At 41.2% G+C, this 25,839-nt stretch overlaps 1 protein-coding gene across 2 annotated transcripts; it reads right to left on the reverse strand.

The window, feature by feature from the left end:
* Window positions 1-4,316: 4,316 nt before the first annotated feature.
* On the reverse strand, window positions 4,317-19,299 carry MYLIP (myosin regulatory light chain interacting protein). 2 transcript variants are annotated; one of them, XM_017808605.1, is made up of 7 exons: window positions 19,089-19,299; window positions 17,818-18,008; window positions 9,276-9,461; window positions 8,360-8,557; window positions 7,863-8,027; window positions 6,035-6,455; window positions 4,317-5,692 (listed from the first exon to the last, which is right to left on the reverse strand). In XM_017808605.1, exons 1-7 carry the CDS (start codon window positions 19,173-19,175, stop codon window positions 5,603-5,605), a joined length of 1,338 nt encoding a protein of 445 aa, XP_017664094.1. In that variant the 5' UTR covers window positions 19,176-19,299; the 3' UTR covers window positions 4,317-5,602. The 2 variants fall into 2 exon arrangements, with proteins under 2 accessions (XP_017664094.1, XP_017664095.1); XM_017808606.1 differs by lacking the exon at window positions 19,089-19,299 and adding an exon at window positions 18,485-18,765.
* Between the last annotated feature and the right edge of the window lie 6,540 nt (window positions 19,300-25,839).

A 25,839-nucleotide genomic window follows, 5' to 3' on the forward strand; every position in this document is an offset into this window, starting at 1 on the left:
TAAACAAGGAAAACAAATACTGTCTCTTCAGATGAGGTGCCAATGTCTCTGTAATTCCCGCAGTTATAGTGCTATGATTGGAATTTGGTGCCAGATGCATGGATTCCTCAGACAAACAGCTTTCTGGCAGGAAAGAGGAAGATCTGGCTCTGGCAAGCCTGTTTATGTAAAAAGTTGCCATGTAACTGGCTCTCATTACCTGCATTGGTTTGCCTTGAAGAAGCAGGGAAGGTAGACTGCTACTGGATAAAAAAGAGCTGGCAAACACCTTCATGCACACCCCCCCCTAGTTATTCTCATTGTAACCACTAAGTGACTGAGAGGGTAGCTATAGACAATTTTGTTTAGGCACCTCAATGGTAAGTGGAAAGATTAATTTATACTGATTTTTTTCTTCTTGCTGGAGATGGTGCCCTTTGTACTCCTGACAAGGCCCAGAAAGAGGTGGGGGTGAGGTGTGTGTGATTATCACTGGATGGGGTTGGCCAAATAAAGTCACAGACTGCTTCCTTGGGCAGAGTTTATGTGGACAGCTGCTAGAAGAAGAAAGGTTGGCTTCAGAACCTGGATTCCAGAAATCACTGGTGGAGAAGTCTTCAGGAACAAGGAATGGTCGAAAAATAGTGGACAGGCTAAATCAGGTCATTTAGGAGAGGGTCCAAGTGAAGGCAAAGAAAGGCATGAGCTTTCAGGAGCAGATTGATTCCCCTCCCACCCATGTGTCACCCTCCCCCAACGTCCAAGCAGCTGAAAAGAATTCTGCATTTTAGTTGATGAGAAATCAGCACGTGACTTGTTGTTAAATTCTGGGAAAGCTGGTATGGTATGTTTGCTTGACCTTTATCTTTCAGGAACTTGGCATAAACATGGGTGTTTTGAAAGTTCACCACTGTCCCCCATCCTGGCAGGAACCAGAGGTCACACTGAACCCTGATTACCATGCCTGAGGACAGGGCATCCCCAGCCCTATGCACTTTTTTGGATCCCTTGGGTCCCTCTCTCACATGGAGAGATTCACAGTTTCCACAGTTGTCACAGTTTGTGTTTTCCTAGTACTGCACCAACCAGTGCTTCCTTTAGCTGGGGCTCTGAGAGCCCCTCGTCAACATTACTCCTAGTCCCTGTTCCTAGCTTACACCACCCTTTGCAGGAAACTAGAAGACCAAGAAAACATGATAGCTTTTATCACCCAGTGCTGTTGCAGGTTGTGTTGAACTATGTGGTTCCAGCCGGTGGAAGTTGTGCGATGCTCAGGTCTCCTTGCAGACAGGGAGGTTTGGCTGTGACCTGCCTGGAGAATGCTGCAGCGGGAGTTTCCCTGGGGAGTTATTGGCCTGGCAGTAGCTTACCTGCCCTGGCATGCCTTGTATCCTGCCTGCTCCCGTCCTGCTTCTCCTAGACTGCATCCCACCCAGCCTTCTTGCTAAGGGTCAGTGGCACTCCTGCCAGGCCACCTACCCCAGCCCTGGACCCCTCCACCTAGGCTCTTCCAGCAAAATGGTGCTCAGGCCCTGCTGTGGAAAGTCCACCTTTCTTCTGTCAGTGTGCCCTGGTCATGTTTTTTTCACCTCCATAATTTTACTAAAATTTATTACTTTTAAACTCATTTGCCAGTTGCTATTTTCTGTTTTAATAGGCTCCAGCTGGCTGAATCTGAGGGCACAGAGGTGATCAAAGCACTCGCCCGGCACTATGGCATGCTCTCAGTGAAAACGGGGTGGGGGATTCCAGAAGGATATTTGACCAGGCATTACTGAAACTAAAATTTGTCAATTCATAATTTTTACACTCCATGGAGTTTGTTGTTTAAAACTGTGTACAGGAAATCTGAGCTGTAATTTTCCCCATCTTTGATCAACATGCCAGTGTGCTGCTGTGAAGTGAAATAGCGTAGGCTGAGGGATGAGAATTTTCCCCCAAGGGCATTCTCCTCGGAACACAACAACAGTGCTGATTTAGCAAGGAAATAAATCTCAAAATATATGAATGCTGCTGTGTACATGCTTTTATGGCACTTCATCAAAATAATTTAAAAATACAGAAGCCTTCATTCTACAGTTCTTTCGTGTTTGAACATTCATATGCATCTTGAAATGAGCGACTATATGCTGGAGGATAGAGCTGTGCCTTTATAACAGCTGTAGCTTGGAACATCTCAACGTGACACCTTTGAAGCCCCTTGCTGGTTGAGCTCTCCATAAACAGAGACCTCGATGCAGCAAGGGGAAGATGAAAGCCAGGCAGATACCATGGAAGTCTGAGAGTTCTAAGCCCTGTCTTACTTATTAATAATACTTAAGCATGACAGTCCTTTAGTAGACTATATCTTCAACAGTTCTCCTACACACAGCCCTCTCCCCCACAGGGATGCTTTTGAATGCTGTTCTACCCCCAGAAGTGCAAATCACTAACAGGGCTCTGGCTCTTGAATTGACCTAGCAAGTCACGTTCTCTCTGAAGGTGAGTTTTTCTTGTTTAGGCACTTGTGGCAGAAGCTTGAGACTATAGCCTTTTAAAGTGACACACCCGATGGGATTACAGCAACTCCGAAAATAAATGAAAACTGAATTTTCTATGAGTTTTCTTGCCAAGTTGTATCAGCTTTGGGTAGCAGATATCAGTACAAGTGCCAAACGAAGCTTTGTGATCAATCTTTCCGCTCCTGAGGAAGAAGTGTAAAGGACATGAACTCCAGTTGTTCTCACAAACTGTTCTGTTATTTTCTAGTGTGGGAATTTTCCCACTGCCATCCATTACAATATTCAGACAAAGCATCTTAGGAGAAAGAACAGCACTTCAGCAAACAAGGCCTTTTCTGCAGTATGGCTACGTAGCATGTGGCATTCAAGATTTTCTATTGTTTCTTTTACACTCTTCATAGCACTTGGCAGCTCACATGTATCAGCCATAGTACTTCATGTAATAAAGTGCACTAGACCTGCAAACATTGAGCAATATATATCACGGCAGTTTTGGATGGTTAAGCAAAACTTTTCTAGCATAGCATTGTTTGAAATGTAGTTGATCATGCTTTGGAAGAAAGCTGCCTGTGAACAAATCAAAGCAATTCTTACATTGTTTTGCATCCTATTTCTTCTCACATATAAACCAAGCGAGGCTTTTGGTTATTTGTAACACTTGGAAGAGGTGATCCGCTCTCAGTTCTCAGAACGGGTAACAGCATTTCATTAAAAACAAACAAAAACAACAAAAGAACCCACGCTGCTCGGGAAGCATACTGATCTCACCCCTCCTAACTGGAAAAATATATCAGCTTCACTCATGTTCCATGCTGTCCTTTGCCAATACAGAACCAGGTTCCCAGCAGCCTCAGGCACAACCCACACCAGCCAGGCTCTTGCCTGGACTCATACCTCACTGGTGTGTCTCATCTCCTGCATAGCTTTTCAAGATTAAACAGAATATTGTTTGCAGAAGTCAAAGGCTCTGCCCAAATTCCACCAATGCCATATAACCTATCTCAAGCCCCACCTTGATTAGAGTTCTAACTACTGGAATTATTTTTATTAAGGATGTCTCATTATACAGCCTATTTAATTAAAAGGACCTGTAGTTCATGCTTGCCTATTTTAACAGCTTGATCATGTTGCATGCTTTAAATCAGATGCCTGTATTAACATCTATTTATACTGATTTACAATCCATTTCAGCCAGCTGCAATAAGATAATGGATTAGATGTTACTAACATAATTTGGTTGTAATCTTGGGATGCAAGGAAGGTTTGCTCAAGCACTGTTGTATGCTGGCACAGGAGCTGGATATGGTCTTCTCTGAACACACTTGCATACCCATTCCTTCCTTGCCAGTGATAGGGCACCACCTGGGAAGTGTTCAAGCACCATCTCTTCAATAATGTGAAAGTAAGTCATAAATTAGCAAATCTGAATAGCTCCATCAAGAAAAGACACCAGCACATCTGTAATAAAGAACTTCCTAGAAAAGACTGCTGAAACACCAACTCTCTAGTCTCAAGCTGCATACTTTCCTTTCTCTCTCAGCCCACTAGAATATACCCCATGTAACTGGGGCAGTTTACTGTTCTTCACAAAATCAGTTCTGAAGGCTATGTCACAGTTGGAATATGTCAGCTGTCTTAAAGTTTGCTGCCTGAACATACTTGGTTATACCAGGCTAATTTTCTTCCCTCCCCGGTACATACCTAAGGAAGCTTCATTACACTCTTAGAACATAACATTCAAGACCGTAAACATGAAAATACTTTATGCTGCATTTTCAGTTCAGTAACACCTCAGATGTATTTCAGAACAAAATTAGTCTTAGCAATAACACAAAGTAGATTTTTATAGTCCTTTATTAATCTGAATATAAAAAAGACAGAAGCTGCCTACGATATAGGACAAAGCTCTTGCTTCATGAGGAAACAAAATTTTCTTTACAAAGTGAAAAAATAAATACCCTCTTAGAGTAAGGTTTATATGCTAATGTGTCATAAAAAAGTAGAGTTTTAATATTTTGACAAAATGTCTGTGCAAAGAAACAGATGCATAAACACACATTACTGCTACATTAAGGCAATATGAAAAGTATAGTCAGAAAATTTCAGTAAAGTGACAGTGTAGTTTTCTAGCTTTGATTAAGCCAGTATTGCACCCAAACATGGTCTCCAGTTCCCTCTGTACCCTGGAGAAGACACTAGGAAACCAGAGCCGAAAATGCCCAAGTAGGGGGGTGGAAATTAAAAACATTTTAGCAGAAAATGACCTATCCCATAAAGATGCTAACTGAAGAAAGCATTTAAAATTATACACAACCCTTATTTTAAAAATTAATGGTACATAGTTTAAAATCAGTCTCCAAAAATAAAGCCAACTTGAAGGGCAGCTGACTGAAGCTCCTGAGACCACCAGCTAAATTGGATGTGGGAAACCTGGGAGTACCCTGCTCACTGAGAGCTGTGAATGAAGTCCCACAACAGTGCTTCCACGTGATGCTGCCAACTACAAAACTTTCCTGATCCACCCTCAAGACTTGGAGATTAACAAACTTGTCCCACCTTTCCAAAGCTATTCTCTCAGAATTGTTTTCTATTTAATAGAATTCTGAGTTAAACACAGCTACTTGATGAAGCCCTATAACTTCAGTTTAAGAACTGACTTTTTAAAAAAGTTCTCTCCTCCTTAAAGCAGTTTACTAAAAGCTGAAGCTATGAGCCATACTAAACTGGTATTTGTAAAAGCTAGTCTTACTATCAAAACAAACAGTGTGACTAAAAGGATTTAGAGCATGTAAAAGAAAAGGCTGCATTGCTTTCACTGGGTACATCTGTATGTGTACACCACATTTCTCCAGGGTTACCTATCTTTGTGGCAACACTGCCGTGCTACAAACTTATGCATCATTCTCCTTTTAAGTAAGGTGAATCAATTACACTTCTGCTCTCAGAAGATGTCCCAAATCATTTTGGACATGCTGAACAAAGAATGTTTATGTTAAAAAATGTAGTATTTTTGCTTTTGATCGTGGATAGGTGCCAGTGATTGCCTTCTTCACAATCAATGGTTGCATTTCGTATTAGTGCAGTTTAAAGAGTACATGATGGGTTTAAAGTGTATACGTAGATCATATCACAGTCAGATTGAGAAGACTGGTGTGGGTTGGCAAGTACACATGCTGGACATGCTCTACACGGGATCTGCAAACAGGACATGACTGGAAAGGAAGAACATTAGGAAGTTAGTTTACTTCATATTTTGAGTCTCTGCACTTACTGGTGACTTCCCTCCATGTACACAATAACAGTACTTTCCACCATCCCATATTTAAGACAGGGTATTGTGAGAAGCATGCAGCTCATTCTTAGCCTCACTGCAAATTATGTTAGCACATCATCCAGACGATGTTCTTTGAAACTAGCTTACCACAAACTAAATTTTAAAAATAAGTTTTACTAGAACATCAACATGAACATATTAATCCACGGTCATTAAATATACAAAACCCCAAACCTTCCACATAACTTGGTAACTCATAACTTAATGACATTGCATTTACCTGTAACTGGGAAGCACAGGACTTGCAGCAAACTGTGTGGCCACAGGGACAAAAGGTTGAATTGATCTCCTCTTCACAACATACCATACAAAGCATGGACTCCTTCAGCTTCCGCAGCTTCTCTTGCAGGGCTTTTGTTTGTTGGCAGCTGAGACCCTCACAGTTGTCACAGTTCATGCTGCTTTCTGAAGACTTAAGGGGGGAACTTGGTGGGGTTTGGTCACTTCTTGAAACAAGATCCACAATGCCAGCATTATAAAGAGCTCGCCTTGCATGATCATAAACTTCTTTTGATGTTCTTTTAATGTCAAAGACGTACTTTTTACCAAGATTAATGTTTTCATTCAGAAACAGAGATGCTAGGTGACCCTTTAAGTCTCGACTATACTGCATCATGACAGCACTGGTGACAGTGTCACACCTATAAAGCAATGAGACAAATCCAAAATTGATTAGTTAATACCAATAAAGTTATCCATACAGTAATTTTTACCAAAGTTGAAGTAACAGCACTGAAATTAAAGCAAATAGAACAGTCAGAGGTAACATTTAAGCTCTTGAATGCTGTTTGCATGACAACTCTACTTTGAAAAGTGCAAAATGAAAACGTGGGAGATACTTCACATCTTCAAGATGTGAAATGTCTGGTAAAATGAGTCAAGTCCATGGAAGGAACTTAAGGTATTACACTAACATAAACAGCAGAACACTTAATCCACAGTTCAGCTTAGAAATGCCTCTTTCCATGGCAATTTTCAAACACTGCCTTAAAGAATTCCAATTAAGAGTCTTTGGCCGTAACATCTTTCTTTAGAGAGGCTCTCATGGAGTCAAGTAATATTTTTAACCAAATTTCCACCCAGTAGTTTACATACTAGTATTATATTATTCTGAAGAGAACCAGTGTGAATGCAGTGTAGAGAATTAAATTAAGGCATATGTATTTGCCACTGAGTATTTTCAGCTACCCTAACCATGCCTGTCACATACTTCAGTTATACAGTTGAATCTGCAGAAGCCTATTAAGGCATATCACTTCTCTAGGCAACACAGGAAAGAAAACAAACAGAACAGAAGGACTACAGCCTCACAGGGCCTAAGGTCCAAGATCTAAGCTTATGGCCAAGTGCTATTGCCAAACTAAAACTCTGCTTAAATTAAAATCAGAAACTGTGAAGGACAGCAGAAGTTAAAGCAGAGACACAGATCAAGAAGTAGTTGAAACTGATATGTGGTAGTTAATTTTAAGAAAACACTGCTACTAAGTGTCTTTGACAGCCAGTTCTACTGATCAGTAAGAATGAAAAGGGGTTTTAAAAATCAGCATTAACAAATGAATATAGCACCTCTGCCTCAAAGAACAATAGGATACAGCTGTCATGAAACAAAATCCTGGGCATGTGAGCAAGGACAGAGGAACTGTAAGAAGATTTAAATACATGGGATGGGAAGGTGGCATACAGATAACATAACTGGAGGAGCCAAATAAAGGATCTACATATTCTGAATAAAAGGATCTTCTCCATTGCTCTCATTCTCCCTCTTACATAGGGACAAAACACTGTATGTACTGTTTATGAAGTATCAAGGAACATAAAAAGTTTATATACCCAAGTGCTGTTATTCATAGTGGAAAAATTTTGCTTACTTTTCTTGCTTACTTTCCCAGAAAACAGAAAAACCTGTTCAGCTTCTGGACTTAAGAGGAAAGACAATGAAATTTTGCAGAGTATTTCCAAAGTGCAGTCAGACCACTGGCTCTTTAAGCACGTAGTTCCAACACTGGAGAAGAGCAGTAGCCACAGATGACTCTAGTGGCAATACTGACCTGTAAAATGCATGTGTCTCTGTAATTGCTCTGTAGAGCCCACTTGCTGCCCTTGTACTGATCATCTTAAACAAGAGAACTACACTATTACCAGACTCCTTGGTAACAGTCAGATATACATTCTTCCCAGACTGAGTTGCCATTTGAACAACAGGATAAGCAATCCTATAAATTAATATAAAAAAAAAAGAAAGGTTATTTAGCTGGTAAGGATAAGGGCATATTCCACAAACTACTACACTGCACTTTTATCAGAAGTTACAATGATCTCTATTGTCAGTAATGCTGGATTGTAGATGCTGCCTCAAAAATACACAAAAATCAAGAGTATTAAGGCCACTTGTTATCTTGATTATAAGCAGGTAGTGTCCTCAGACCCTACATCCCAATAGCCACTTTTAGTAATTCAGAGCAGTTGTGTATTTCTGTAAAACTCTATAGGCATGCTCAGTAACTCTGCAAAACTGATCATGCAACTGGTTCCACAAAACACATACCTGTTGATTGGACTTAAGTCATCTTTACAGATGGATATGCCTTCAGGTCCAACACCAATAAGCAGTTTTTGCCCTTCACTATCTCTCACTGAGTGCCACTCTACCCCATAGTTCTCCAGTGTTGTAACAATCTGTAGAATCTGGTATTCAGCAGATGCTTGACTTAGACCTTCTAGCTCTTTGTGCTTTGCAATAATGCTGTTGATAAAAAGATTAAGAATAGGTGATATAACTCAAGTATGTGCTGTTATTGTCAAGCAGCTTGCTTTAACATGGGTTTTTAGATGACCTAGTTGAACAGATTATTAAATGCTCCTGACCTGCTTTAGCTGCCTATAGATTTCCAGTAATTGTGAACTGGAAATAGTTGAGAATTACCAAAACATCCTGAGAATGCCTTAGAAATGGAAGAGCTACATGTAATCAAGGCTTTCCAATGAACACCACAACCCCCAACATATTTCCCCAAACCACCACTAAGTTCATAACTAAAAAAAACTACACACAAGTAGGACACAAAGTTTCCTGATAGTCAGGAATTGAGCTATGGAAGGTACCAGAGAATTTTGTTCACATCTCAGAGTAACAGGTACTAAGCCAGATAAATTCTTGCTACTTTCATTTACCAGTGTAGGTCTAAGACATATTTACAGTTTATTCACCCTGCTCCAGGTGCTTAGATACCTCTGTTTCCCCAAGTACTAGAGTTTGGGCAGCTTTTCCTTTTCACAAAAGAAGAAAAAACCCCTTGTAATTGAGCTTAAAAAATAATTGAAATCAGAACATCAAATTCAGGTTATATTTTGATCTCCAAAACTATCTAAATTGTTTTACACTATAGCACCAGTAATTAAGGGCATAAAATCTTCTGCTGTTGATCTCCAAAAAGGAGTCTGTATCATTGTGCTCTTTTTACCTCTCCAAAATGGTAGTGGTGAGCTCTTTTGCACACAACTCTTCATAATTGTACTTGGCAGTGTTCTGGTTATAATCTCCAAACTTCATCTGTGCCAACAAAGCACTAAGTTCAATTGCATGCTCTGAAGAACACTGAAGATTACCAGAGAGAAGATCTTCTTTTATATGCAAGAAAAACATATGCCTGCGATGGAATCAGAAACATTTGCTTACACAAACTGTTAGATGATGTTTGTAATCAAGACATATCAAATAACATATTAGATATATTTGGGAACCTTTCGTTTGGTAATCAAGAATTTGTGATGATTGTACCAAATAGAGGAAGTCTGGCACAAGTGAAAGAAAAAGGTCTCCACCTTATTATTCACTTACCCTTAAACACAAGGCTACAACTCAAGATGGTATTTATCTAAAAGTACTATTAAAAGACATGAGCATTTTAATCATGTTCTTAAGAATGAGGACTGCTTTAACTCCTAATGCCACTTAGTCATTTCAATTTAGTGAACAAAATATGAATGAAATATTTGAATTAGTTTCCTATGTTTAAATTTTTGGTTGCCATTTACAAGTTATCCTGCAGTTCACAAAAGCAAATTTGGGAAGAACAGCTCAAACAGCATATACACTTCTGTCATGCAACAGGAGAAGCCATACTTTCTCTACACAGGGGAAATGCCTTTGCCACTACATTTAAGGGAAGATGAGACATGATTAACAGAACAACTTGAGACACCTGAAAAGGCATTGTGGAACAAAATACAAAAACATCTTCTGTGTAAGCATGTCACACCAAGCTTTACACCTGGGGCCAAGGCAGATTCAACAATTTGCTGAGAATTCACGATGTTGCTCTTAACTGTCTAATAAGTCAGTTAACAGAACACTTCCACCAACATTAACAGCAGAATGTTAGTTTCCCCTATAGGCTACTTTAACTTCTACAGAATCACCCTTTTCTCCCCTCAGGGGAGAAAATATAAATGTCTTACCATTTGTTCTTAAGACTGCGCATATTTATGGAAACCAGATGCAGAATTACATATCACAGTTACGAATCACTAAAAACCTATTTCTATAAATGAAGCCTAGCACCCACAGTGATGTGTCTTGGCTTCCACCAGAATGGGACATTTACTTCTCTAAAATTAATTGTGATCTACTTTTAAGAAAAGCTGTACTGAGTCACTCATCACTGATGCTGAAGATGCTAGTAAATGATTAGCTTTCCTTCCAAGGGGAATTGGATGATATCTTACATATATTCTGTTGCAGCATTCTAAAATTCTTTTTTCAGCACTATGAGCAATTACAGAACTAAAATTCATGTTCATTCATTGTTAGCTCTACCATGGTAAATGTTGCAACTAAGAAGACAGCAGCCCAAAAGATGCCCCATTATCCCCTAAGTTGCCCTACAATCCATTTCCTGCAACAAGTCACAGCTCCAACACCTCCCTTTGCAAGCTATTTGAGGCATGCTAGAGTATCACTGCAGTTGTGACACAAGTGCTTAATTGCATTGCTCTGATGTCTAGACATCAAGGGGTCTTGATCTTGTCTAGACATCAAGGGGTCTTCAGCAGTGCTGGGGGGGGGTCTGGTGCAAGCCAATATCCTCACAATGTGCAGGATACAAGTTTAGGTGGCAAGAGGACCAGAACTTCAGGTAGTAGTGCTGTCTCTACTGTTAACAGGTTATTCCTTGTTAGGGCTCTTTTTTCCAAGCAAACCTCAAACTTCTGCTCCAATCCCTTTCTCCTACCTTGCTGATTCATAGCTCTTTCATCCTGGGCTGCAGAAACACATATCTGTGGCCTTGTAAAATACTTGGGTTGTACAGATTTCTTCTGGGGCTTAGTCCATAAACCCAAAGTACTCGATAAATTACTAAAACACTATGACCAAAATAAATTCAAATAGTAGGCATTTCCCTGACTCCAATCAGCACTTCATAAAATAAACAGCTTCTCATGCACTTAATCCTCTGACAATATCAAGACAGGATTTTCAGTTGTTTTAACTAAGTACTAATTACAAATATAGTATTTTAAAGAAAGATCTGACAATTTTATTCTCATTAGCTGAAACACAGTTACAACTACCACACCAAAATGCTTGTGTCTTCAGGTTTTTTTATGCATATGACAGCACTGCCTACACAGGGGAAAATCAAGAGTTCTTCCCTTGCTGGGAAGACCTTAATGACATCACAAGGGAAGATGAAAAACAAAATATTGCTCCTGCAAATACAGATGCATTACAGAAACAGCTACAGCAGATGCATGGCTTGTCACATTCCATTACTAAAAAGCCAGCAATGGCATAGGAAGACAAATGAGTCTAAGGCAAATGTGAAATAGCATCACATTAGCTAATGTGTGGTAACTTCACATAACTGGCTCATATCACACAAGGGAAAACATCGCACAGAGACTCAGCTACTTTATATTTTTCTGATAAATGAAACAAAGTCGCAGCATGTATAAACAACAGTTATTGCGAAGTAACTAAAGCTGTGCAAATTCAAGTCCTGGTTTACACTATGATAAGCTATTTTATTACATCAGAGAAAACAGACAAAACCACCTGTATTTAACAGTCCATCTCACAAAGTCATTGGTCTGCACCTAAATAACCTAAATTGCACCCATAACAGGTCAGTGAAAGACGTCATACTGATCTGCAACAGCAGCTGCCCTGAAGTTCAGGCAGCAAATTTGCTGCTGAATTGTTTGGGTTTTTTTTAAGTCCTTAAGTGTGTTTGATGAAGGAAAGACATCTAGAAATCGCAGGACAGCAAGGGTTGCACACATTTTATGCATCTGAAAAAGTGATTTGATTAGCCCATCCAACCATACTCAGATTGCACTGCTCCAAAGTAATATTAATGTCTCTTGTAAAATCACCCCCCATTCAAAGGTTCAAAACATGACACTAGCCAGAATATGATTACAAAAGCACATTGCTCTTTTCCTTTTTACACAAAACTGAACAGTGTTTTTTGATCCTTAAAGGCATAAGAACGTGGTTTTATTGCTAAATATAGTCAAGCAAAACTAAAGCATTAGAAGCCTTGAGGCAGTTCCCTATCTAATTCTGCAAATTCTGAAGGACCCAACAGGTTGTCTGTAGAAAACCTGGTTGTATTACCGATTCTATTAGTTACACAGAAAGTATCTATGTAAATTTTTGTAGATTAGATTGTGACCTAATCTACCATCCCTCCTCTCTCCTGGAATCTCTAGGTACAATAAAAAAATTGTTAAAGCTTCTCCTACCTCTAAAAGTAGTCAGGTTGTGCAGTAAGAGGATACTTATTTTTTCAAGGAATTATTTCAGCACTAATATTTTATACTTAGTGGAATTTTTATCTAGCAAGCTTTAGAACAATGAACTGTGAAAATTGAACTGTTTTTAAGTTCTCTAAGGTTACATTTCCAACATTGCTGGTAAAATACCTTAGTTTGTCCACCATATAAGAAACTAAACATTTTTGTTTGTTTCTGCATCATTCACCGCTTCAGTTACACATGATACATTAATATTACCTGTTATAAATTTGAGAAGTAACTCAAGTCACGCAAGAGGTACGTGTCCTACCTCACCCCCCAAGCCCCAACATTCTCTTAGCACATTCTGCAGCTTCTTACTACTCTTGCCAAAGCTTCATTTAATCTTTATATCTTCACAACTCTGAACTTTGCCCATCAATTGTTGTGGCTCCTAGTCATCCTAACACCTGCCAGACACATTGGGACATTGAACAACTAGTGGTAGCTTTAAGGACAAACAGAACTTTCCATTGCACTTGCAGCCCAAGTTCTCTACATGTGACAGCATTAGTACAAAAGACTTCAAATAGTCTTACCTTCCCCTCTGAACCTCATGGTACCTAAATGTACCTGTGTATTCAACTTAGCAGTCAGTGGAAAAAGTAACAAACCCCAATCCTTTACCAAAAGAAGTATCTGCATATGACTAATGATTCCTAAACTAGAAGCATAACCAAAAGACCTCATTCTCTTCCTAGACTACTGGCAAGAATCTTAGCATATATCCCAAGGAACTGCCTGTTCTCTTCGGGGTATGACACTACTTACCACAGGTTAAGCGTCTTTTCTACTGTGAAGTAAATTTACAACTCTGTTATCTATAGGAATCAAAATTAAGAAGCATAATTGTTCTCCCTTTATCAAATATATTGATAAAGATCTCAAAATCTATAGAATATAATTCTGTTTTTAAAAGCAGATGTAAGGCCACCCCACGTGAGAAAGCAAAGTGTACAATTATACTCCTCAGTATCTTTGTTCTTACTTGCTCTCAGCAGAGTGGGTGAAAGGTTACCAACTGCAATTCAACTGTGATTTAAACAAACAGATCCATTAAATTCACCCTGTCTATTACAACAGACTTTTAATGCATTGGAACAAATATGTCCTGCTGCTCTGGCTAGCCAATGCTATAGGATAATAGAATGTTTTTCCTCATTTTCTACCTGCTGTATGTATCTGACCGCTCAACATATTTTACAAGCCAGTTCTTGATTTCAACTACTTCATCAATACAACTGGATAACACTGCAAAATACTTTGTAAATATAATTCTAATACTGCCAAACATCACACACCCTTTAACAGCCTTCAAAACAACAATTACCACCTTCAAGGCTGGCAAACTACAGCTCTTTTGAATGCTTTGTAATACTATGTGGCTTGCTTGAATTTGCTGTGTTACTTTAAATTGTCGTGGCTTACATATGAATATTTGATTTTCAGTCTTACTACACAAGACAAATAACTTCGCCCATTTTGATGTACATCTGGGTAAACTTTACAGTGCTCGAAAAAATCATTCACTTCAAAAATTTTCTTTTTTGCAATCGCCACGAGGTTGACTTTATCCTGCCAGACCTAGAACCACCCGTCCTTCCGGACGGGTGCTGTGCACAATTCGCCTCTTGCACGGCCTAGGCAAACACTCCCACTGTTAAAAGGTGGATGCAAATTTCAAGACTCCTCTGATCCTCTTCGCACAAAATGCTCGTGGCCGGAGCCGAAGAACTTTCTGCCCTGTGACAGCAGTGCAAAGCCCAGGCCGTTCGCCCGACCCCGGAGCTGCCGCGGGCCGGGGCTACTCCCAGTCACTGACCCGGAGCTGCAACCCCAGGAGCGCTCCGGCACCCCCGGGAGCACCCCGCAAGCGGCGCAGCAGGGCCGGCACTGCTGCCAAGCATCTCACCCACCCTCAGTCAAAAAGTCTCCTGAAAATTCCGATTAGTGAAGTATAATCCGTTCTCTAAGCCTCAACTCCTTACAGCAATTCAACACTTCATAACAGTTGATACGTGAACCACCCACAAATCATTCAGTAAAAGAAGTGAAAAGCAGAAGGTTTTTTTCTGGCTGTTGCACGACCTATCAAAAAAACACAGAAAATGGTGAAAAAAACAAAACGTGACACAAGCCAGAGCTTATGATCTCAATCGTGGACTATCACATGTATCTTTAAGCAAAGAGCAGTCCTTTTCAAGTCAATGTGATTTTCCATTCAAAAGAAAATTCATAGATATTCAAACTTCTCCATAGCAGCACACTGTTCACATTTCAGACTTGTTTGTAAAACTCTGACAGCAGCAGATTAAATTTGAGTGACATTCTTGCAGCACTTTCATTCCATTGAAAACAATTCTAAGCTATGAAATCATGTGGTGAAATTCAGTACCAGGCAGTCAAATAAAAAATTAGATATTGTGATCCAAAGAATAGAAATAAACTGCTTTTAGCCCTGTAGAAGGATAAAAAGTATAGTAAGAAAGTTTTTCCATGCAATTCCCCAATTCCCAAAGTGATAAGTAAAGGTGGTTTGTTGCCATAGTGGTCAGAGGTACAACTATAACCCGCTCTGCCTTTGAGACAAGACTGCTCCCTTGCATAAGAAGATTAAAATGCATGAGGCTATGATCTTCCACTGGCTGACTAAAGATAACAGAAGCAGAGGTTGATGTTCAGTTGCCAGGTCAGCTTTCACAGCATGTAGAAACCTGAATATTAAATTGCTACAAACAAACATACACCTGAGTTTTAAATCGAAGTGCACAGCAAGAATCTAATGAAGCAGTGCAACTGGGATTGGCAAAGCTTCCAAAGTATATAGAAAAGACCTTGTAACAACTCAGTCACAACACTTGCTATTATAATCATGATGAGGCATATCAACAAAATTTAGAATTACTTGCAGCTTCCCAGATTTCAAAAGCAGTCTCAACACGCATCTAATTTATGTGTAAAACCCGCATCAGAGGCAGCAAGCAAAAGACTGGAAGACTTCCCCACTGTTCTTCACACACGGGACCAGAAGGCAACAGCTCTGCCAGAAACCACCCTTACATCAGATGTGGACACAACTGCTAAAGGAAACCAAGGATACTCATCACTTTCTTCCTCAGTCAGCACACTGACTTTGTAGGTAAAGGAAAGAAACAAGGTGTCAGCGGTAACTGTGCAGCTAATCCTTATAATTCTGTGCTTATTGATTTTTAAGTTCTGCAACAGGTTTAACAAGTTTTGCATCTTCTCCTTGATACCAAACATGCTTACACACAAACTAAGTATGAATTCAGTTACATGTGTATGTAAATCCTCAAGCAGATCTGAGTAGAAAAAGAGTAAATCTACTGAAACTCAGTATCAATAATACAGGAATAGACATTAACCACAGGTAATGGAATTCTAGGTCTGCTACTTGTAGACTACTGGGCATACACAATTAAAAGGCAATTATTGCAAGTTGATGTACAACTTGTATTTTTCTATAATATAGATCTTTTGATGACTGAGACTCAATTTTAAAATTTGTTGTTAAAAGTATTAGTTTCAGAACAGTCATAATTAATACATAAAAGAAAGCTTGTCCCACCTACATCCTTTCAAAGTCATCTTTACAGTCGAGAAATACCTGCTACTTTGATATAGGTATACAAGCTCTGTTACATTTTAGCTCCACAACCCAGTCTTTGAGGCCCTTGGGGCATGTTTCATGAGTTCAAGCTCTCTATTAACTTGCACCACCTGCCAAGTCTCGCATTGACAGTGTTGAAGGCAGGAACACAGATGTCTGTAAAAACCTCGTAAAGTTGAGCAAGCATTCATCAATGATAGCATAAACCCACCAGTTTTGGCTTTCCTCAGATTTTCACCCTGATTCGTTCTGAGTGGAGGCACATCTGACATGCTCAGGGTAACCTCTTCCACCTCATCAGGTATGAAGTTGTGTGGCTCCTTTTGTTCTACATAAAAACCCTTTGTTATTTGGATTTATACTTACTGAGAATATTTAAATAGGAGGACAAGTTTCTTTAAGGAAAAATACTCAAAAAGAGCCCAAAGATATGCCATGGATAGTAGAATTTATTTTTTCAAAATAAGGTACATTAAAACTGGAATTTAGCCTGACTTCATTTGCCTAACTGAAGCTATTATACAGGACAACCATGGTCTAACAGCATAGCATTCTGAAAATTTCAAGCAGATTGATGACCTGAAACCACTGCTCCCCCAAAGCCTCTACCCTGCACATTAGATAAAAAAATAAAGCAATACATGCATGTTTCTAACTCAAACCCTTTTTCCTATGAAATAAACACCAAATAAAGACTGTCAGCATCTGACCAAACTCCTTAGACAAACATTCTGTGCAGAACCACCATGTTGTTTTCATGGTCTTAATTCTGAAAGTATTAAGTTTAGGATTCTGAAAGAACTAACTTAAGGTGAGTAGTGAAAAAAATGTGTTTGGCACTATCATACACACACTAGATTTCAATTGGCCCAATTTACACTAACTGTACTATCAAAAGCTAACTAGAAAAATTATTTGTACTAAATACATATATGCACAGCTTTCTTTAAAGCTAATTCAACTGCAATTCATGTGGTAATCAAACTCAAGGAGTAAAAGCAAGTATTCACTACAAATCTTAGAAAACTAATTTACTAACAGTATAACAATTTAGTTAAGAGGACTGGCCACAGCAGAAGTGAAACAGCTGTTTCTTTTGTAGCCTCTAAGGGCCTGTAGCTATTTGAAAGTTACTGTAACATAATACCAGACAAAAAGGAATTCAGCAAGTTTTTTGCTCTCTGGGAGGAATTGTTTCCTGCCTTTCTGTACCAGCAGTTCAGAATGACCTAGAGTAACACCACAGAACAGGGGTTACTATCGGACACACAAATACCATATAAAAAGTCTGCTACTGGTAGCTTAGTTTCTTCCACTTCCAGCACTGAATGCTCACAAAATTACCCACAGTCATTACTTACTGGTAGCTACACAATACTTAGTGTTATAAGTTTAATTATTTAAAAAATGAAACAAAACAAAACACAACACTAAGATTTTAAAACTACACAGAAAAGTCAAGCAAAATTACTAGAAGATAAAAACCATAAACCACTGTGCAATCACTTTCATAAGTTACAGAAATCAAAAACAAAGTGCTACATTAAATCTACTTACAACCATATTTACCTTACCTTGTCTGTTCCTGTAAAATAAGATGTGGCTCAACAAAAAACTTGACTCTCAATTTCAATCGATAAGGGGCTAAACCATCCATCTGCTGGGAGATCCTGTTCCTCAGATTCAGCCATAGATTCTCCCCTTTGCTGCCAGTGAACTGCAGTCCAAAATAATCAACTTCTATAATCCCCAACCTTCTGCAAACCTGAAAGAACGAGCTTCTTTATAATAAGGCTACAACATAACGATGAAAAATAACACCCGAAGTGCTGTTTCAGACTGCTCACTTAAAACACACACACACAAAAATCCTGCTGTCAGCACCTTCATACAAAGGATTACTTAATTACTGGATTTTAGGTTGCATACAAAACATCAAGGAGAGAAACACTAAGCATAAACTAGGAATTTCTCCACTAGCTGAAAAGCACGTGGTCAAATTTTCATGGTCAAATTTCACCCCAAGGACAGGCACTTCAGAGGACCAGCAGATTTCCAAAAGAGGAGAGTATCGGCTGTTCAACCTCTCAGCCAGTAGCACTTTCTGGGCACGAAGGAGTCAAAAAGTACAGCCACCAACAAGTTTTATTTATATGCCACCAGCAGACCGGACTCCCGCGTCTGGATCTCTCCAGCATCCCCAAGGCCGCCCCCACTGGCGACGGAAGGGCGAGAAAGCACCTGGACAGCAGCTCTGGCCTGCTAGGTCCCGGATACGGAGAGTTGGATGCAAAGGGTGCTGCATCCCCCGCCTCGGGTCCCACTCGTGCTCCCTCCCTGAGAACACTTCCAGCGGGATGCAGCGGTGGGGCCCGGGCCTGCGCTTCCCACGGCAGAGGGGCCGGCGAGCCCCGAGGCGGGGGATGCAGCATCCCCTTCATCCAACATGAAGAGAGAGGTTGGGGAAAAAAGAAAAATAAAAAATAAAATAAGATTAAAAAGAAAAAAAACACAAACAAACAAACAAACAAAAACCCCCACCAAAACACAAAACCAGAAGGGAAGCGGGGAGACTGCGGCGCTCGGCGCTCCCCGCCCCCACCGCCGGCGCGGCGGCCGCCCCCGCACGGCCCAGCCCAGCCCCGCGCCACCGCCGCCCCGCACCGCGGCGCCCGCACGAACCCCACCGCGGGCGCGGCGCCTCGGCACCGGGGCGGCGGGCTGGCAACGGGGACACACGCGCCTGTGGGGCACCAGCGCTCCACGCTGCCCCAGTGGCCACCGCTACACCCACCACAGCCCCCCTCCCCGAGCCCTGGCGCCCCGGCGGCCAGAAAACCCTCACCTGGTTGAGGCAGTCCTCGCCGTTGGCTTTCGCCTCCACTTCCACCTCCATCACCACCGCGTCCGGCCTGGTCACATAGCACAGCATGGCTGGGGACAGTCAGAGCCGCCGCTGCCACGGACACCGGAGGAGCGGCCGCTGCCGTCGCTGTCGCTCCGGGCTGAGCCCCGCTCGCGTCCCAGCCGCCGCCCACGCCCGCCAAAGCCCGTCGCGCCCACACCGCCTGCGCTCTGCCAGCGCCGCTCCCTCCTTATGTAGCCTCTGCCCGGCCCGCCCCTCCCCGGCCCGCACCTGCGGGCCAATCGCGAGGCTCTGCTCATGGCTGCGGCCGCCGCCGCCACCAATGAGCGCCGCCGCCCCCGGGAGGGCGGCCGTTGTCCGCGCTCTCTGGCGCCCCCCGCCGTGCCCGCCGAGGCCCGGCCGCTTGGTGGACCCGGCACGCGGGGTGTCCGTCTGCCCCAGCGCCTCCACGTTGCCGTCACCCGCCCTCAGCCGCCACAGCCCGCAGCTTCTCACCTCGGAATTGCGTCCGCTTAAATCAAAGCCATGTGCGTTCTTCCAAGCGCGGGTGGAGGCCAAGTCCACTGGGCAGGGACAGCCTGTGAAACTAATGTGAGAGTGAGCATTTGTGGGGGGTGTAAAAAGCCAATGTTGCCTTCACGGAATCAATTGGGTTGGAAAAGATTTGAGATCGTCAAGTCCAGCCTATGATCAAACACCACCATGTTAACTAGACTGTGGCACTAAATGCCACGTCTAGCCTTTCCTTAAACACCTTCAGGGACAGTGACTCCATCACCTCTGTGGGCAGCCCATTCCAATGTCTAATCACACTTTCTGTGAAGAAGTCCTTGCTAATGTCTAACTCAAACCTCTCTGGCGCAGTTTAAGACTATTCCTCTCATCCAGGTTAGTTGCCTGGCAGAAGAGGCCGACCCTCATCTGGTTATAACCTCCTTTGAGACAGGTAGTTGTAGAGGTGACCCTTGAGCCTTGGCTCATCTCTCGGCTTTGCCAGCACCCCTTTTCGTTGAGGGGAAGATAACATCCAAATAGGTGTTCTCTTTCCCATACTCTCTTTGGCCTTCTCCAACTGTGCGTTATGAAGCATGCAAAGCACTGGAAACATGGAAATTTTAAGAAGGACTGGTCAAGCACTACCCCAGTCTCCATGTACTGCCATGACATATCCATTTTGTTCTTATGAACTCTGTAACTAGAAGACTGCTCAGTTCTGAACCAGGCAGAACAGCAGGAGACAAGTAAGAGATGCCATACCTTCTACCCGTACACCTACTAGCTCAGATTTTCATGCCCAGGTCTATAGTGTTTAAATTGAAAAGCTTAGAGTCTTAAAAGACCAGACTCAGGGAGTGGAGAGTAGAAAAAGGAACCAACAAGAAAGAAAAATTAACAAAATTACAAAATCAATTGCATCTTAACTCTGTGACTTTGTGGGGGAAAAACCCCCAAACTCTTCGGGAGGGGCTTAATTATGAGGGGATTAACCACTGACAAAAAAATCACAAAATATTTTAGTATGGAAAAAAGCCTGTATTCCCCACTTCTTTAGTTTCTGTTGATGTGGATGCAGGAAATATGATTTTAGTTCTATTTTAGTTTTACTTATCTATATTGCAGTGTTATGGTATTTTGTGTGGTTTTGATATTTCTGTCATAATCAAGAGTCCTAGAGATATTTTGAAGAAGAAACACCAAAACTGCCATGATGACTCATGCCATTAGTATTCTGATATCCTCTCCCTGACAGTAGCTCATATCAGATGTTACAGAGGAAGGTGCAAGAAGTCTTTCTATAATTGTGAGATAATGAGCTTGTATATGTTTCTCTAAGACGAAACAGTTAAAACTGGCTTATACCTAGTAGATTAGCCTTTACTTATTTATCTGTGTAACTTGTATCCTAGGAATCAGTTCACCTTAGGCTAGGTGTTGTTCAGACAAACAGAAACCTGCCTTTTCTCTACATATTAATATCCATTCTGTGTTTTCCTTTTATCTGACTTAATGTAAATGTAGGTGTTCTTATTATGTCTGTAAAAGTGTTATCCTACTTTGAAATCTTCTAAACCGTAAGCCACAAAAATAGCTTGTGGCAGTAAATTGCGTAGATTGGTTAAGCCCTGTGTAAAACAAGCATTTCTTTTCAAGGGTGTCATCTGGACACTGCTGTCACAGAAATACTTTTCATTTCACAGTCTCTCTGTGATATTTTATTCATGCTGTACAGGAGAGAGTAAAGGACCAAGCCCTGCTTTAGCACACAGGAGACAGCTCCTGCGACAAATGCCTGTTGAAACCCTTTGGGCTCTGTCTGTGAGAAAAAAACTGAACCATCTTACAGTCTCCTGCCTGGTCTCTTTGATGAATTGTCAACACTCAGTGAGGTACACTGTCAAACTGCTCATAGCATGGATGTTCACCTTCTGTGTATCATAAAGGAACAATGTTTATCCACATGTCATCTCAGTGCTGTATGTCACAAAATGATATGTGCTATATGACATATATCTCTATGATGGGTCAGCCTTTTACTATAGTGTCAATGCATGAGTAATTCACCTTATACACATTAATGTATTTACATTTCCTTGCCTAACACTTGTTGATCACTTTTCCTTGATGTAATCCCTCTATAAGGTTAATTCTTTGTCACATACTGCTTCAAATAACAAATGTTAGTTTTAGTGCTTCCTTGTCTGACATTTGAATGGAAATCCTGTGAAAAGTCCAACTGCTAGGAGAAGGGAAATGATTTCCAGACCTCCAAATTTAGACCCCAACATGACATTATTGATCATCATTTCCAAGGAACACTTGTGTCCAAGGAACACAAAAATCTGTACTCTCATTGTACAGATTTTTGTTCACAAGGCTTCCCAACCTTCAACCTGTTGCCATGATACTCCACCTTGTGAGGAATTCAGTAGCGTAGTTGTGGTGTCTTTACCCAGATGTTTACGCAAGATCTTACTCTAAGATTCTCAGTTGTTGCTTGTTGCCCGTGGTACTGACTCTGATCAAATTCAGGATACTTTACTGCAACAGAAATCCAGGGTAAAAGGTGCAAAATGCTGCATGTGCTCAGGATGATGCTTCATTAAGTATTTATCTTTTATCTTTACTGTCCATTCGTGGCAGTAACATTAAAGGCATGCATGGAAGTACCGTGTTATCCCAGCTCTTGGTGCCGAAGGTGTGCTCTGCTGACTATGAGGGAGATAATATCCCAGGAAAACGATGAGCTTCTCTAACCCTGCACAGAACAGCAGCTGACACTTCTCTAGGAAAACTAAGCACCAACAGACTTCTCACAGTGCTGGTTGTGTGTGGTGTCTCTTGTTCTAGCAAGAATGAATGGCTGAATGAAAAAATATTTTTAATTGTAAAGCCAGTTTATATAATAAACAGAAGCAGTAGGAAGATGTAGACTCTGGCTTTTCTGTTTCCCTACTCTTGTGCCTAGTATATGCTTTTCTCCTGTTCTGATTTATTGCTTTCTTATTTTGTTTGGCTTAAATAAGAGATATTAAGTAGTTTAAATATATAGTTTGTTAGGCTATTGAGAGATTGTTTAACTCCACACCCATGACAGGAGAGCCATGAAAGGCCCATCTTTGTGAGCCCAGAGGAGTACAGTGGGCACAATGACAGGCAGGAACACAAATTAAGGACTAACAGGAAAGGAGACCTTATCTGGTTGCCTCCCCAGGCTGGCCCAGTAGAGGCTCAGCTCCGGTGTCCAGGTGTGAAATCTAGCATGAGATGTGATGGGGAGCAACTCTCCAGGATACTAAGGGGGGACGGTAGCTGGAGATGTGGGGGACACAAGGTTGTGCAGAGCAAGAGTTTTTGGGGATTGCACAGGATTTATCATGGGATGTTCAGGGGAGGAACCAAAAGCAGGACAAAGGAGGGATTTAAGATATTTGGTGAGTAACAAGTGTGGAACAAGCGAATAAAAGGGTTCACCTGTGTAAAGAGTTGGCTGGTCAGGATGCTTGTCTGGCCATGCCCTACTCCTGACCACACAGTCTGCTATGTCTCCATGGATGGACCTCCATCCTCCTCAGCTATTGCAGGGAGCAGGATGAGGTTGGTGGTGCTGTCAGTGTTGGTGTGAGTGGTCTGTGTGTCTGTTCATGATCTGTATGGCCAGCAATGTATATTTATGTATTTTTGTGCCATATACATGTGCTCTGTGTGTGTGTGTCAACTCGGAATACGTGTTCAGCCTCATTAGTGGCTGGACCCAGGGACATGGAGTGGCAGCAGTCTTGTCTCTCTTGGGCTGCCAACATAGGTATTTTCCACTAACACAAATCTTTAGAGAAAAACACTGGAAAGCACACAGCACACTGTTGTTTTTTTTGATTTTGTGGGGGGTTTTTTTTGTTACATTTTCTGACTGTCTCTTTGTATTCTGTATCAAACAGAGTAACCAAGGACCAGGTCAGTACAAATGCATTTTAGGATGATCCAAAATGAAACTGAGTGGGATCATATGATTGCAGTCAGTCTCTTCTGCTGTCTCTTCCCTGGGTGAAATTGCTTTGTGCATAAACACAACAGTAGTGTCTATCTTCCTTCTTGTCACTGTCAAAGCCTGCTGGTCACGTTGCAAATGCACATCACTCACATGGATGATGATCTTCTGACTGAGAACCATGGAGAGAAGCATAAAATTGAGGAGCTATTCTGACAGTGATGGTTGCTTAGGGGAAACACCATAATCCATCCATAAACACACGATTTTTTTTTTCTACTTAAAAGATTCTTTTAGTGGTCTCACACATAGTATGCCTCTGTCTGAACTTTTTGAAAAATATTCTTTTGCTCCACACTGTTCATGGTGCATAACCAGCTTCTATGGAAAAAAGAGTGTGTCAGTGATTGACATGCTTCCCACAGTGTTGGTTCACCTTTGCCAAAATAATGAACACAGAATAATGTGCTAAGATTGTCCCCGCAGCTTACAGACCAGAAGCTGACTGTTTTATGAAGCATTATCTGGTGGCCATTCCCAAGACTTTTGATAAAACTGGTCTGTAACATTTTAAGAACATAAAAACTATCCTGCTAGATCAGACCAAGGATTCACATACCCCTGAATCCTGTTTCTTGGGGATTTCATCCAGTGGTAAACCACGTGCATGACATACAAGAGGTACTTATTGACACCTACATGCTGCAAACTGCAAATACCTCATGGTATATCAAAGAATATAAGAAGAAATGCTTATTCTTACTCCCCAGAATCCCTCCATTAACTCTACCCCAGCCAAAACGTCCCTGCTGGTCTTGTCTGGTGTAGAGTTAATTTTCTTCACAATGTCTGGTATGGGGCTGTGTTTTGGATTTGTGCTGAACACAACATTGATAATATATAGATGCTTTTGTTATTGCTGACCAGTGCTTACACACAGCCAAGGCCTTTTCTACTTTTCGTGCTGATATGCTGACAAGAAAGTTTGGGGTACATGGGAGGTTAGGAGGAGACACAGCCAGGACAGGTGACCCAAACTGACCGAGGGGATATTCCACACCATATGACGTCATGCTCAGCATATAAAATAGGGGGAAGAAGGAAGAAGGGGGGGACATTTGGAGTGACAGTGTTTGTCTTCCAAGTTGCCATTGCACATGATGGGGCCCTGCTCCCCTGGAGATGGCTGAACACCTGCAGGCCCATGAAAAGCAGTAAATTCCTTGGTTTTCTTTGCTTGTGTGCACAACTTTTGCTTTCCCTTTAAAACTGTCTTTATCTCAACCCACAAGTTTTCTGGCTTTTACCCTTCCAATTCTCTCCCTGATCCTGCTGGTGCGGGAGTGAGTGGCTGTGTGGGGCTTGGCTGCTGGCTGGGGTTAAACTATGACATGCCTATATGCTGCAAAGTACCCAAGACAAATACTTCGTGTTATATCAAAGAATATAAGGAGAAATTCTTCTTTTTACTCCCCAGAATCCCTTCCCAGCTTCCACTGATTTGCAATTCAGGGACTTGCTGTCTGTTTTTGTGTTAGATAAATAATTTTGTCTAGAGCCATACTTCAAATCTTTCCCAGTTTGAGACCAGACTTATTGTAGAAATCCCATTCTTCTTGTTGGGACATACATCAGCTGCTCGTGAAATCTATTAATTCTATTTAATAACCAATTTATTTATAACTGCTAGCAGAAAGAAATTCCTCAGTCTGCACTTTTTCAGAAGCTCCAAACGTCAAATGACCTTTGAATTTGAGCTTGTTTTCCAGGTCATTGATTCCATTTCTGAGCATTTTGCTTCCTTTTGTGCTTGTAGAATGGAGTCATCATTGATTATTTTCCTGTTGTTAAAATGTGCTCTTGTGGTCTGGAATCAAAACTTTCACAAATTAAATTCTCACCAATGTTTGTTCCTACTACTGTCATTATAAGCTCATATCTTAAAGCTCTTTGCCCTTTCTCACACCACCTTCAGAACTGCCAGGACATTGAGAAAAATGGGTTGGAATTTAAACAGATTAAAATATGAAGAAAGACTTGGCATAATAGCTTTTTCTATGTGTCAAATAACAACCACAATTTAAAAAATTTTACATGTATCAAGGAAGGATTTACATTGTCATAATAATAATAATAGTCAGTTCCACAAAACACAAAAGAATATAATATTAAAAAAAAGCCTTATCAAAGGTATTTTTATTCTGCTGTCTCTCTTATATCAGAGCTGTCAAACGCTGATTTTAC

This window comes from Lepidothrix coronata, unplaced genomic scaffold, assembly GCF_001604755.1.
Source record: "Lepidothrix coronata isolate B3197 unplaced genomic scaffold, Lepidothrix_coronata-1.0 Scaffold23, whole genome shotgun sequence".
Lineage (NCBI taxonomy): Eukaryota > Metazoa > Chordata > Aves > Passeriformes > Pipridae > Lepidothrix > Lepidothrix coronata.